General features: G+C 33.5%; 1 protein-coding gene across 1 annotated transcript; it reads left to right on the top strand.

Annotated features, from left to right (window-relative positions):
- Nucleotides 1–1,179: 1,179 nt before the first annotated feature.
- On the top strand, nt 1,180–10,664 carry LOC110647777 (uncharacterized). Its single transcript, XM_021801753.2, has 18 exons — nt 1,180–1,391; nt 1,538–1,598; nt 1,723–1,759; nt 1,956–2,086; nt 2,271–2,354; nt 2,453–2,531; nt 3,486–3,619; nt 4,557–4,696; nt 4,992–5,042; nt 5,132–5,214; nt 5,302–5,356; nt 5,444–5,558; nt 7,900–8,413; nt 8,496–8,709; nt 8,846–8,916; nt 9,319–9,487; nt 9,601–9,730; nt 9,834–10,664. Exons 1-18 carry the CDS (start codon nt 1,275–1,277, stop codon nt 10,547–10,549), a joined length of 2,901 nt encoding a protein of 966 aa, XP_021657445.2. The 5' UTR covers nt 1,180–1,274; the 3' UTR covers nt 10,550–10,664.
- Nucleotides 10,665–15,538: the final 4,874 nt, after the last annotated feature.

The raw sequence follows: 15,538 nt of genomic DNA, 5'->3' as shown, positions 1-15,538 counted from the left end.
AAGCATCCCATATCTCCTTAGGCAACTTTTCATCTTCGATGTGCATGAGCAAGTCATCCTCCACAGTGGTCTTGAGTGCAAACATGACCTTCCCTACTTTGATCATCCATGCTTCTTTCTCCTTGTTGTCAGTGGGTGGTGTTATCTTTGCTCTGTCGATAAGGCCCCACAAATTATGGCGTTGCAAACAAGACTGCATGCACGTGCACTAATACTTATAATTGGCAACATTCAGTTTCTTAGTGCTCCCCACAACGCAAGTTGAATATGCCATCATGACTTAGTATAATCTCAATTATAATACCAAGTAAGCGTGGTCCCTGACCAACAAGCTTCACAATCCTGGACTATACACGAGCAAAAATTTGAGCAGCACCTCGGGCAATACTCTGACCAACGATCCCAGACCGTTAGGCTCTGATACCAAGCTGTTGAAAAAATTGGAAGCAGAAGAAATAGGAAGCCCAAACTGAGGACTTGAGTGAAGAAAACTTTTTACTAGGAGGGACTAATTTGAAATTACAACTCACTCAGACATAGACTTTGGTGTATCTCACCAAACCATAGCACACTTACTTTCTTCACTCACACACACGCACTCTACTTTCATTCAAAAACTCCCACCACTTAGTTTACGCTCACACTTCACACGCTAGTCACTCTCACTCACACTCTGCACACATTCATCGTACTTGCCACCTGTACACACGTTCACCTATTTATAGTAGCAATAGGTTGGCAACTAAAGTGATTTGGGCACAATTTGAAGTCGGTGAAGGAGCTTCAATGAAACTTCTAGTATGGAGGTGATGATGCTTCTCCTACATTCTTGGTAACTCTGTAACTTTGTAGAATTCTCTGGAGGAAGAAAGGTGGTGATGAAGCTTCTAAACCCACTTTGCAGGCTCTTGAGCAATCTCCTAGAACTTAAAATGTGATGATGTGCTCTTTCACTTAAAAACATAAAATTTTCTAAACATTAATTTATTGTATATAAAAGTATTTCTAACATATGATGATAGGTTTCTTAATAATAATAATAATAATAATAATAATAAGATGACATAAATAATGGAGCTTCGGGCCATAAGGCCCAATTGAAAGAGGCCCATGAGCCCATTACCATCTAAAAATTCATATATACCGCCCCGAAACCGGCCCAAATGCCAACCTCAGACGCAGACGCATATAGACTCAAAGTTGTCCGAAGGTACTGAGGTTTTTGAGATTTTAGGTTCCACAGCTTTCGCTTTCCTCTCCTCCAAGCGCCCAAAATGGGAAAGAAGAAGAATAAGAATACGACGGAAAGTGGCCATGAAGGATCCGAAACCAAACACAGCCCTAATACTGTGTTCGTTTCTAACTTGCCTCGCTCTTTCACCAATTCTCAGGTACTTTACTTTCTTATCCTATGTTTGTTTCCTGAGAAAACGACAGAAAATACATCAGGATTTTTTAATTATAAAATTCTAAACAAACTGTATAATATAGTTGATTTAATGGAGTGGCTACTTATTTATAAGAACTGTTGTTTTAGCTTGAAGAAACATTCAGCGACGTCGGACCAATCAGGCGTTGTTTTATTGTTACGCAGAAGGGTAAGCAGAGCTTCCTATAAATAAGTGAAGAATTTTTGTTGATTTTGTGACTCTTTTTATTTGGAGGTTTGGCTGTTTTCAGAGTAATTGATTTAAGCTTTATGATATCTTTTCATCTTCCCAGGGTCAACTGAACACCGTGGTTTTGGTTTTGTTCAATTGTAAGTTGTATAGCTAAATTTTTCATCTTTTTTCTTCCTCAATGGTTGTTTGGGTCATTCCCTCTCTTTCTCTCTCTCTCTCTCTCTCTCTCTCTCTCTCTCTATGGTTGTGTGGTTTGTTTCATTTGGTAATTCTGATGTTCTTCAGAAGAATCTTCATTTATCTTTTTGTTGTGTTGTTTGCGTGCATTTTCAGTGCTATTAAAGAAGATGCTAACCGTGCAATTGAGCTAAAAAATGGTTCTTCTGTTGGGGGTCAGAAAATTGCCGTTAAACAAGCTAAGAGTCGTGCTCCACTAGAGCAACGTCAAACAAAGGCGGCTCAAGGTTGATTTGATTCATGAATTATTAGTTTCGGTCCACCTAAGTTTTCTTTTCCCCTATCCTGTTATTTCTTATCTCTCTTCTTCCTTTTTGTTTGTTACTATTCTTAGACAATGGTATATAAAACAAATTTGCTACTACGCCGAATATGTTCTGTTATTTTATTCATTTTCCTTTTTCCAATCAGTGGTTGACTCAGATGGTGCAACAAAGACCAAGAATGATGCTATTTCTAGGGTAGATAAGGATGCTTCAAACTTAACAGAATCAGGTTAAATGCTATTACATATATTTTCAAAATGTGTTCAATATTCATGTTTCACATTTGGCGTTTTTTATCTGAATTTGGTAATTTGAGCAAACATTCAGGGAAGGATCTGAAACCAAGACAAGCAGTGAAACTTGTCAATGAATTGGTCGACAAAGAGAGCTGTTCTGAAAAGCAGAGGTACTTATTTACTTATTGTTGTTTGAGTTGTTGAGAAAAGCAGCACACTGAATTTGTTAACCAGAGGAAATTAAATTTAACATGTTTAGTTATAAAACCTTCAACAAAACAGCTAAAATAGTAGTTTCAAACCGTTTTTCCCAATAGCATCTAAAAGGTTGTTCCTTGAAGAAGTATCTTAGAAACTCAATCCCAAATAGGCTCTTATTGATCTTACTGACATTTTCTGAGTCAAATAGATGGTTCAAACTTAGCTGTAAAGAACCTTATTAAGTTTTTTTAAAAGCATACATTTGTTGTATTTTATGTTTTTATGCTTATAAATGTCTAGATCCATGTTGCTTGTGAAAATGAGAATTTGGCAAATTAAGTCCAGTAAGTTTATATGTATGAATTTTGGAATGTTATTTGATATGGAAGGTTGGAATTATTAACTTTATTTTATTTTTCTTGATTAGACTTATATAATAGGGCATTTTTGTGATAACCCCAACTATCCCCAATATATCCTCTCTCTGGGAGGGCTTATGCTTGTTTCTATCCAACAAAACAACATTGAATATTTCTGTTGGGACCTAAGCTTGTGGTTTCAAGAAGCAGTTTGAGGGTCTAATGGCTTTGCTTTAGGACTTCTATGGCCCTTGGCTTGTTTTTCATTTCTTATAATGTGTAGATTAAATGGAATTAAATCTTAAATTTGGCATAATGGTGAAATAAGATTTCTAGTTGACTCCAAGGTGGTAGGATACAATATGGCATATTAACCAGATTGATGGTTCTTGACCGCAAAATTTGTAGCAATTAATTTGAATTGACAAGAGGATCTTGACCATCCTGTAATAATTTTTTTTATTATCAATTATATTATGGGCAATTTTCATGTTACATGTTCTATTTTGCATATGTATGCCATTCATCAAAAGATTGCATATGATTATTTTTATTCTCTTTTAGGGTAGCTAGGACTGTAATATTTGGTGGTCTTCTGAATGATGCTATGGCTGAAGAGGTTCATCATCATGCCAAAGAGGTTGGGAATGCATGTTCTGTAACTTATCCTCTTCCTGAGGAAGAGCTTCAGCAGCATGGTAAGGGCATTTGTTGGGGCTACGACTATATATATATATATATATATATATATATATATATATATATGCATGTGTGTGAATGTAATTATAATCATCAATTTTTATGTAGTCACCATGAAAAACTCAATTAAGATGGTAACATAATGTAAGATGCTGTCACACTTGTTTGAATTCACTGTTTGCAAATGTGTGCTGTCATGTATCATGTATAATGTTTTACTGTTGCACTAGTCATCCCATCACTGGTTACGTTATTTTTTTACTTTCAGGTATTGGTTAAAATGAGTTGATAATGAGTCTGCAATTCATTTAAAATGCATTTTTGCCTCCATATAGTATTTCTCGGATGTCTTCTGATATTGTGAATCTCTACTTCCATTTAAAGTTAAAAGATTGAGTTTTATGACCATCATATTGCTTTTTTAGAATCAACAGTGACAAATTTTCTCTGTTGTTTTGTTATAGATCCGTGGTGATATTATTGCATAAGGACCAAAATAAAGTTCCTTTTCTGTACATTCTCATGCAGCATGAATTTTTTTTTTCTTTTTTTTTGCGGTCTTATTACCTTTGGAATTATTTATAATTTCAACAATGGGGTAGTTGTCTGCTCATATGAATGGACCATCCTTTGGTCCTAGTAGTGTGTTTTGCTGTTATGGTTCTCAGCATCGATACTATAATGCTTTTCTCTCCTGCTGCTTTTTATTTGCTAGAGGTTTTTTAAGTTGCAGCATGCTATCTAATTTGAATTTCAACATTTCCAATTTTGAAATGCTCAATTGATTTAGTGGATAACTGGATATCATTTAAGCATCAAATTGATGCTTTTCCTGTTTGAATGCTACAAACTAACTTGAAACACTAATACACTTATTTGAGGATTTAGTTTTTTCAGTTCTCTGATGATAAATTGGTAAATGCCAAAATTTTCCAGGTCTTGCTCAAGATGGATGCAGATTGGGTGCATCAGCTGTACTTTATACTAGTGTCAAAGAAGCACGGTCTGCTGTGGCCATGTTACACCAAAAAGAAATCAAGGGAGGAATTGTTTGGGCACGCCAGCTAGGTGGAGAGGTAAATGAGAATTAGCTTGCTACCAGTATAATATTGCTTCAACAGAAACATAATTGGTTCATGCTTTACTAAGATTTGGTTAAAGGTTCCCATGTTAACTCTACAAAATAATGATTCCTCTATGTAGGAGTCAGCTTTATGGATTTATTCCTCTTAAAGATTATAACTTTGACTATTAGTGTACATAATTATCAGATGAGTCAAGGGTGATGTAAATTCTTCAAGCAAAAAGGATATCATGTAAAAGAAAGGGAGCACCATAATCTAATTATTTTTCTGTGTGTTTATGGGCCAGGGTTCCAGGACTCAGAAATGGAAAATTATTGTCAGAAATCTTCCATTCAAGGTTCTTCTGTGCTCATATTTTCTCACTACCACCAGTATTTATTTTGATGATGCTTGATTTAGAACTCAGCATGCTGGACATTAATGCAGGCTAAAGCAAATGAATTAAGAGATGCGTTTTCGTCAGCTGGTTTTGTCTGGGATGTATTTATTCCTCATAATTCTTCAACAGGGTACATGTTATTCAGAATAATCCTTGTTTGTCATGAACTGTTATATAATTTAATTTAACATTTTTGTTTTTCCTTTTGTTTTTTTAGGCTATCGAAGGGTTTTGCATTCGTCAAATTTACATGTAAACAGGACACAGAAAATGTATGGCTTGCTACTGTTCTTTTATTCTTATTACTGTTTGAATTCTGTAAAATTTCCAATTTTTATAGAATTTTTTCCATCTTACAGGCCATTAAAAGTTTCAATGCGCAAATGTATGGCAAAAGGACCATGGCTGTTGACTGGGCTGTTCCAAAGAAAATTTATAGTAGTGGTGCCAATGTGTCTGTCGCCACAGAAGATGGTAATTGTGGCTATTAATTAAATTCTATTTTCCTTTGTAGTTGTTAATCTTATTTTCAGTTCTGTATCTCTTTTTTCAGTGGACTTGAATAGCTAGCTTTTCAGTTGAAAATTTAAAAATGAAAGATGACGTATTTTATTCATAGTTGGGAAAAGCAGAAGGTAAGAAGATTTTTGATGGACCAACTGGAAATAGCTCCACCAGTATATTGGTGCTTCCTGTGTGATTATTCATTATCAGAAGTTGGGAATCTGAGGTAGATGAGTTTGGGTGGGTTATTATAGCTTGTGTTATGTGAGTCATGAAATGTAAGGGTGAGCATTAAACGGTTAAAATCGAAAAACGGAACCGAACCGATTTAGTTTAGTATTTCGGTTTAGTTCAGTTTTAATTTTTAAAAAATTTTGTTTATTACGTTCGGATTAGTTAATTCAGTATAAAAATCAAATCAACCAAATCGACTTGCTACTCTATAATACTACACTGTTTTACACCTTTCAAACCCTAGCTATTTAAATATCTTATTCTGCCTGTGTCTCTCATTCCATCATGCCACAACAATACCACCCTCCCTCCTCCCCCTCCTCTTTCTTCTTCTCCTTCTTCTTCTTCTTCTTCTTCTTCTTCTTCTTCTTCTTCTTCACTTTGACGTTGTTTTCGTTGATTCTGTTTTGGTTTGGCGAGATTCTGTTTTGAAACTTCTTCTTCTTCACTTTCCCACCGTTTCCCTCAATTCTTAACTAGCCATCACGCCGCCGCCGTAGTCGAGTTGGTTCAGTGAGATCAATGGAGAGCTTTGAGAATCTTGGAGGAATAGATCTTTTGCTCTGCTTGGGTTTGTTTTCCACCTTGGTTTGCTGACGATTTGACTGTTTGTATAGTAATTTTGGTTGCATTTCGTGAGAGTTTTCTAGAGTTTGTTAGATTTCCCTTCGAGGCTTATAGGTTTTTGTTTCAAGCTTGCAGATTTGTTGAGATTGAAACGTATTTGATGTATCTGAGTTAATTGAAATGATTTTAATTTGAGTTAATCTTAGTGGTTCTGTGTTTGTGATTTTGCGTTGATGTATTGAGAATTTGGGAGATTTTTTGCTGAGGATTTGGGAGGATGTTTGGTTCTGTAATCGTGGATGGGAACTGTTTAGGAACCAATTGGACTGAATTAAACTGAACCCTTTTTTCCTGGTTTGGTTTGATTTAGTTTTACTATTAGTTTGGTTCACAAAAATGCGATCGTCGGTTTTCCGGTTCGGCTTGGAACCAAACCGACTGATCACACCCCCCTAATGGTATGCATATTAAAGATTCCTATTCTGGGGGAGAAATCGTCGAAAAGTTATGTTTTCTTGAGTGTTTTAAGCATGGGTGTGTTTTCACTAGATCATGTACTGTAGAAACTTGGAAGCAATGCACAAAAGTGTATTTTCAAATCGGGACAAATAGTGCAAATATTGCGCTGATGCTTACTGTGATCCAGTGAATAGATTAGTGGCCCACATTTTTCGTTATGATTTATCCTCGTCAGTGCTGGAGTTTTAGCTAGATGAGTTTATTGGGAATATGTGGCTTGTTATGTAAGTCATACTCTATTAAATGTGCATGCACATTAGAAAGAGCTATTATGGGTGAAATTAGTCACTTTTTTAGAGTTTTTCTATACATGGGTGTCTTTTAGTAGATTATGTTCTGGAGAAACTTTGAAGCAGTGCACAAAACGTACTCTCATAGCAGGGCAAAATGCGCAAATATTACAAAGATGTGATCAAGTTAATTGGTTAATAACCCAAATATCTTGTTCTGTTTGTTAATTCTGAAATTTAATGATATTTTTGTTCAGGTGAATTGCAGCGCATTCTTCAGTTAGTAATTTTGCTTGTTAAAAATGTTCGTATTTTTTGTTTAGTGCTAATTGGATCATGCATAATTACTCCTTTGCTTTGTATGTGGTATATGATTTATGAAACAGGGGTTTATGCTTATCATTTCAGGTGTATGATCTATGGCTTTTTAAAAATGGATGCAGTTTGGTTCAAACATAGTTTTGCTTATTCTTATAAAACTTTAAAGTTGGAGACAGGGCAGTGCGAGGCTTTTATGTTTTGGGGTTTCTTTGAGCGAGGAGCTTCAGCTCGCAGATATTCAAACTGATCAAGCTATAAGGAATTTGCTGTCAAAAAGATTGATATTTCCTTTATAGATCTATTTCAGTTTTTACTTTTATGTCAACTCCTTTTCTTGTCTCTATACCTTTTTTATTAACAGAGCTCAACATCTTAGCATTTATGCTAGAAAATGATATCCTTATGTTGATTGTAGTTGAGCCATTTTAGTTCTTTTACAGGACAGCAGAATGAAACAGAAGGGAGCAGTGACAGTAGTAGTGATGATATAGAGGAGGAAGATTTTGATGATGATAGAGAAGATGTAGCTCCTGACAAGTCAGATTCATTTGAGAAAGAGGACATTCCTGCTGAAGTTGATTTTGATGCGGAGGCAGACATTGCAAGAAAAGTTCTTAAGAATTTGATCACATCTTCATCCAAAGGTTCCATTCTTTCTGATGTTAATGATTCCACACTGCCAAGGGGAAACAATAAGCCAAATTCTGATGAAACTGTTAATGTGCCAAATGAGAAGTCCAGTGAACAAGAAATTTCTTCTGGTATTACTCCAGCTGGAAGCTCGGGCAAGACTAATTCGGCTGATATTCAAAAGAGAGAGGCAGAAGACGATTTACAGAGAACAGTTTTCATAAGCAATCTTCCTTTTGATGTTGATAATGAAGAAGTGAAACAACGGTTCTCTGCATTTGGGGAAGTGAAATCCTTTGTCCCAGTCCTTCATCAAGTCACCAAGTACAGAGTCATACATAGTCCCACTTGTTTTCATATTTCCTATTCTTTAACTAACTTTATTTGATGCTTATTTTCATGGCAGGCGACCAAGGGGTACTGGTTTTCTCAAATTTAAAACAAAAGATGCAGCCAATGCAGCCGTTTCTGCAGCTAATATTGCGTCTGGTTTGGGGATTTTGCTGAAAGGTAGGCAGTTGACAGTCTTGAAGGCCTTGGATAAGAAGTCGGCCCATGATAAGGAAATGGAGAAGGCCAAAATTGAGGATCATGATCACCGGAATCTTTACCTGGCAAAGGTTGATTTTCAACAAGCCCACCCTCACCATTCTTAAATGCCTTTGTATTCCTGGTTTATTCTTGGTATCATCACATGATGGTTTTCTTTCTAATGCGCTTTGACCATTCTTTTTTCCCTCCCCAACTACTTATTAGGAAGGTCTTATTCTTGAGGGGACTCCAGCTTCTGAAGGCATTTCAGCCAGTGACATGGCTAAGCGGAAAACGTAAGTCTCTTTTCCCCTATTTCATTTGCCTTCAATTAATTGAGCTTAGAACGTGGTATGAGAAGAATACCTTCTCGACTGTGGTACATAAATGGTGCATGCAGGTATTGTTTAATATGTCATGTAACAGTTCTGTTCAGAACATTGGTCAGATGCCCAACTTATTTATAGCATTCTCTCATATACATATGTAGCCTGCTAGATGCCCACGTTAATTTTTCTTGAAACATTTTTTAAATTCAAAGGAAGTGGGAAGTTGTGCATAGTTTTTGAATTATGATACTGCCAGCTAGAGTTTGATGATGTTTCTCAATATTTTTATTGGTAATGATGGTGCTTTACTGCTCTTGTAAAATTTTACTGTGTTTTCCAATATCTCATGATGCTTCTTAAACGCTGCAGGCTGCATGAGAAAAAGATGACTAAGCTTCGATCTCCAAATTTTCATGTTTCGAGGACCAGGCTTGTTATATACAACTTACCGCAATCAGTGACTGAAAAAAAACTGAAAAAACTTTGTATTGATGCAGTTATCTCCCGAGCTACAAAGCAAAAACCCATGATTCGACAGGTGGGCTAAATTTATCAGTCAATAATTATTTTGAGGTGTTATTGTGTTGCTTTTTTTTGCATCTCAAGAACTACACAGACACTTCTTTCCCTCACTTGATATTGCTGATGCAGATAAAGCTCTTGAAAAGTATGAAGAAGGGAAAGGTTGTCATGAAGAACAATTCACGTGGGGTTGCCTTTGTTGAATTTTCAGAGCATCAACATGCACTTGTGGCTCTTAGGGTTCTTAATAATAATCCTGGTAATGCGTTTTGTTCTCCTTTTACAGTTGTTAATTCCTATGAATGTTGTGATAAGCAGCAAATTTGTTTCTAACTTCAATGCAACCTTTGACTACTTTGTAGATACTTTTGGTCCTGAACATCGTCCAATTGTGGAGTTTGCACTTGATAATGTTCAAAAATTGAAGCTCCGGAAAGCTAAGCTGCAAGCTCAGCAAAGCCATGGTGATTTGAAAGATATACAAGATAATGATGTGTCACATGAAACGAATGACATTCCAGGGAGAAAGGAGAATTCCAGAAAGCGAAAATCCCGGGTTGAGAATATAGCAGCAAAGAATTCAGAACTAGATAAAAATATAGAGGAAAATATGGTTTCAGAGGGAGCTTCCCCCAAAGAGCAAAGAAGTGATAAGAAGCGCAAGAGCAATGCAGGAAGTGGAGAAACAAAAGCTGCTGTACAAGATAAATTTAATAGCACAAAACAGAAGGTGAAAGGCTCTGTGCACGAGCAAAATGATAAGAGTTTCAGGAAACCTGATAACAGAAGTTTAGTCAAAGGTGAAATGACGGCTAGAAATACCGATGAATCCAAACCTGCCAAGGAAGCAGGTTTGAAGCTGAAAAAGAGGAAGCTGTTAAACCAGGCAGCACAGGGAGGGGAAAAAAGTTCAAAGAAAAGACCAAAAAAGAACAAAGATCCCTTAGGGCGGGACGTTGTAGACAAACTTGATATGCTTATAGAAGAATACAAGTCCAAGTTCTCAAAGCAGAGTTCTGAGAAACCTGAAGGTGACAAGCAAACTAATAAACCACTCAAGAGATGGTTCCAATCATAGTGAAATGATGAGGTTTTGTAGCGAACGTGGGTGGGATTTCAAATTTTGTGTTGTTAAATTCATCAATTTTGGGAATTTAAAAAAAATAATAAGTTAATATTTTTCATTGTAGGCATCTTTCCAATTGTTAAATTTATCATCATCATCATCATCATCTTTTCTTCGAGGGTTTGCCAATGCTACAACGTGTCTAAATATGCAGCTATTTTATGATTGTTTTGAAATAGGACATTACTGGGCATATTATTTGTTTTCATGTAATATGTTACCACTAGGAATTTGATTTCTACTTTTTTTCTGTGAATTATTATTATTATTATTATTATTATTATTATTATTATCAAAAAATGACATTTTAAAAATGATTTAATTTTTTTCGTGCCAAGAAAATATATCTGATTAATTCATTTTTTTTAGTGTAATAAACACTGAAAAAATGTGAAAAATGTTTTAAAAAAAAAATTATGAAAAAAATGGAGCTTAATCTCTCATTGCATATCTTAATAATATATATCTATTATTGTCCCCTAAACTCAATTTTAATGCAAGTAAAATTGGATATGTCATTGATTTTGATTCCAGTCAAATATTCTATGTATATATTAACAATGAGGAATAATCTTATCCACAGATAAGTATAAAAGTATAATGCAGTAAATAATATACTTTTTAGTGCGACCATTATTCTCTGAATAAACCTAAAAAGCCATGAATGAGGACTGGCTGGTATTTTTCTTTTTAATCTTAAATTACCTCTGTGGGATAATTATTTGGCTAATCTTTTCTAGAAGTTCATAGAATTTGCTGGTCCAAACTACCAAGCATTTACACTTGTACTTTTACTCTTTGTGATTCCACAGATAAGCTAGCATCCAAATAGTAGTGCGAAGGTGACATTACCTCCTTGGTGGTGATTGGAGTACCACGGAAGCTCCATGCTCTTTCACTGCTTTTGGATTGCCATTTAATAAATTCTCTGCATCGCTTCTTTGAAGATTTTATGCCTTTTTTTTTTTTTCTAGAACTGAAAGACTGGAATCCTAGGGCTCTCATTATCAGAGCACCTTCACAAATGATCTTACAAACTCCTTTAATATTATTCATTTCTCTGTTTTTTATTTTTTTTTATTTTTTTAGCTTTGTTTTTATTTAATAGTTTCCACTTCATGGGGTTTGATTTTTGTCTTTATTACACAAGAAAAGACATGAATCTATAATGAATTTCCTAATGGACTTACAGGCCTACTTTGATGCACCAAATGGGGAAGATGAAAGATCCCTTCCCTTGGGACAAGTTTGCTTCCAGGGAAATATATAATGGTTCATAAGTTTTCTACTCTCATTCTTGACAGTGAGGCTAATTTAGGGGCCCTGACCAAGGGAGACCTAGGTGCTGCACAGGACTAGAACTTTCGTCTAGTGACAAATAATATTGAAAATATCTTATTTAGTTGATATTTTATCACTATTTCTTGATAAATTAATGAAGTAATTTTCTTTACTTTTTAGAAAGTAATTAATTTACCTCTTAACAATCAGTCTTATCTATTTAATTGTGCTCAACCAACTAAGAAATGGTATCGAAAACTTTTCTAATAATTTATTTATTTTTTTCTTCAACTCAACAAATTTGGCCAATTTGGCTCCTACCTAATCTATAACTAATAATTCCTTGTAATCTTGTAGGTATCATATGTTCCTAAATAATGGTTGAAGCCAACAAAGAATATGGTGGTAGTGATGCGAATAAATTGGAGGAGATTTATCAAAGATATCACTTGTGAAAAAGATCGGTGACAAGTGGCTAATTCTAAGCCATATCTCTTATATATTTCATCTTTTACGGTATAAAAGAATTTTGGGATGGTATAAAGACCAAATTATTCTGACGTAAGAGCTTAAGATACAACAAGATGAAAAGTATAATTGAGAAATTAGTATTCCTATTTATGACAAAAGGGTTGATTGGTACCGAGCTACCTAAACATAGTTCAGGGAAAAGTCCTATAGAGTTATTTATTTTAAGCTTTTTTTTTTAGATAAAAGATTAGAGTACAAGCTCATATAAGTCCATGGCTTAAACAGGTGGATCCTAGATTGAAAGCTCAACTTCCCAACCCATAACAAAACCAAGCTCATACAAACAAATTCTAGCTAGGGTTGGAAATCTACCAAAAGCAAGGGACTTCTACAGTAAGAAGGCAACTGCGCCACGACAATGTCACAGAAGGACCATCACTGGGGAAGCTTTTTTATCGAGAAAAACACAAAAGAGTCGAGCAAATTGAGAGCCAAATCAAAAGATCCCAAAGAAGAAAAATATCTCGAATCATAAAGAATCTAAGCTAGGATCTCAAGCTTGGCAGAGCTCTAGGCACTCTCAATCTATTTTAGCCTTTGAGGTGCCGGAGAACCAACTATTGGTGCCGAAACGTCCTCGAGAATACCAGCCTCCGAAGATAAACCTAACACTTGCATGAATCACATAACCACAACACACACCCACAAACACAAATGCATATCAAAGAAAGAAAACCCTCTCAGTAGCTCAGATCTGTAGAGAAAACACAAACCAAAAATGCTTTTTACACCCCACCCAGTGGTGGGAAGGGCGAACCCACGGCCAAGCAAGGAGGAGACCTTCCCTACCGTAGATTGCAGCAGCGAAAAAGGACTGTGCCCAAGAAAAACAAAAACTAAGCTTTCTCTCTAAACTAAAGAGAGAAGCTTTCGAAGAGAACAAGTGTTTCAATAAAGATATAATTGATTAAAAGCCTTAAATTGGCATTGAGAAGATCATAAAATTTGTTTGGGTCAATCAAGCAAATACCTCCTCACTAAGCAATGTGCCGCCTAGTTTTTCATCCGATTAGCATGCATGAAGGAAACATTGTCCATGTCTCTCTTCAGATGGATTATTATATCCAAGATGACTATCCTGTCCGTGTCACGCCGGGAATGTGCTCGCATGACTATCCTCAATTAACCATCTACTTGAATTATTCTTATTATTATTATTGATTACTAAGCAATTATTATTATTACACAATAACTCAATTATGAAAATAAATTTATAAACTCAAAGAAATGAGGGTGCCCCCTTTTACTTGTTTTGCAGGAGTTCCAATAGCCTCATGCCTATGAGAAGCTTCCATCTTCAAACATCTAAAGAAATGAACAATTTAAATTGTCATCAATCATTCACATATTTAATTAAGCCACTTTAGGAGTGTTCATGGCTTGTTTTAATCAGTTTGAAGTAAAATATTTTAAATCAAACCATTAAAATTGATTTGTAAATAATCAAAATTATAATCAAACCAAATAAAATTTTTAAAAAAAATCCAAAATCAATCATTTAACCAAAAATAAAAATTATAATTTTTTATTTGAATTGGAATGAATTGATTCAGTTTTTATAATTTTTAATCATCATCCGCAAAATGCACAAAATCACTTTTTTTTTTAATTTTTTGGAAACTAACTCATTCTGCAATTGTTTTTCTCTTACTAATTAATTTCATAAAAAAAAATGCTATAAATAAAACTTGCATTTTTTTTTATAATTAAAATCATTAAATCATTAATTATATCACTTCCCTTATTAATTAAATATTCCAATAAAAATTAAAATTGCATGTGCTCGTTTATCCTTTCATCAATGCGGAACTCGCTGGATATGCTGACGTAACTCAGACCAGCATGACACTTGCAGAACACGCGAAAAACGAAACTTTGCTCGTGTTGTTCCTTGTTGCTGACCCATCCAATGGCCCCCTTCCTATGCTTTCATTTTCAACTTTTAATTATTATTATTATTATTAAGACTTATTTGTTTTGAAAAAATATATTTTAAAAAAAAAAAATATTTTTCATATTCATTATTACTTAAAGTGTTAAAAAATAATTAACGTAAAATATTTTTTTATTTAAAAAATATTAAATAATTAAAAAAATACTCACTTTTTTAAATAAAATATTATTTTTTATGAAATTGAGTATTCGATTCAAATCGAATCAAATCATTAAAATCGAATTAACTGAATTACTATATTTTAGAAATCGAATTAAATCAAAATGAATGAAAAATTGAATCACTTGATCTCGATTCGATTTAAATCGATGAGTTTTGAATTTTGATGAATTTTTTAATTCTAACTTGATTTTCAAATTATTTGATTTGATTTTTATCTTAATTTGAACCTAATAACTATTAATCAATAAAATTAAATAATTTATATATATACAATTACATATAATTCATAAATTTTTAATAAAAATAAATTAATAAAATAATTTTATTTAATTAATTTTTTTCTCTTTAAAATTAAATTAAATCGAAATAATTAAAAATTTAAAAATGTAAAACTAAATCAAATTATCCAATTAAAGTAGTTCGATTCGATTTATTCAGTTCAAACTGAATAGTTCTTACCTCTTATTTTTTAAAATTTTTATAATTTTATTAAAATGTGAAAACTCTGGTATATGTATAATTTAAATATTTTTTACTAGTTTAACATTATAATTAAATAATAAAATTTATTTATATTAAAAATTATTTTCTATAAAAATAATTTCTATAAAAATATTTTTTATACAAATTATTTTTAAATAAAATCTAAATATGATTATTTTCTTACTTATTATAATTATTAATTATTTATGAGTACATCATAATAAAGTATATTCCTATTGAATAATCACATTATTCGCCCTTATCCTATGTTGCTTAAAATGGACGGTATACATAAAATAAATCGTTTAATTGTTGTGTTATTAATTTAATGCTAACAAAATTATCATCTTTACGTGTATATATATATATTATAATTGCTTTTCTAAATTTTATGAAGAATTTTTTTTCATTGCGTCAATTAATATAATAAAATTAGTAATGAAAAATATAAAATGGGCAATAAAATTTTTAAATAATTAAATTATTATTTTAATCACATTAAAAAAATTAAAATACTTTTCTATCCTTCA

This window comes from Hevea brasiliensis, chromosome 1, assembly GCF_030052815.1.
Source record: "Hevea brasiliensis isolate MT/VB/25A 57/8 chromosome 1, ASM3005281v1, whole genome shotgun sequence".
Classification (NCBI taxonomy): Eukaryota; Viridiplantae; Streptophyta; class Magnoliopsida; order Malpighiales; family Euphorbiaceae; genus Hevea; species Hevea brasiliensis.
This window is presented reverse-complemented; position numbering and strand designations above follow the sequence as displayed.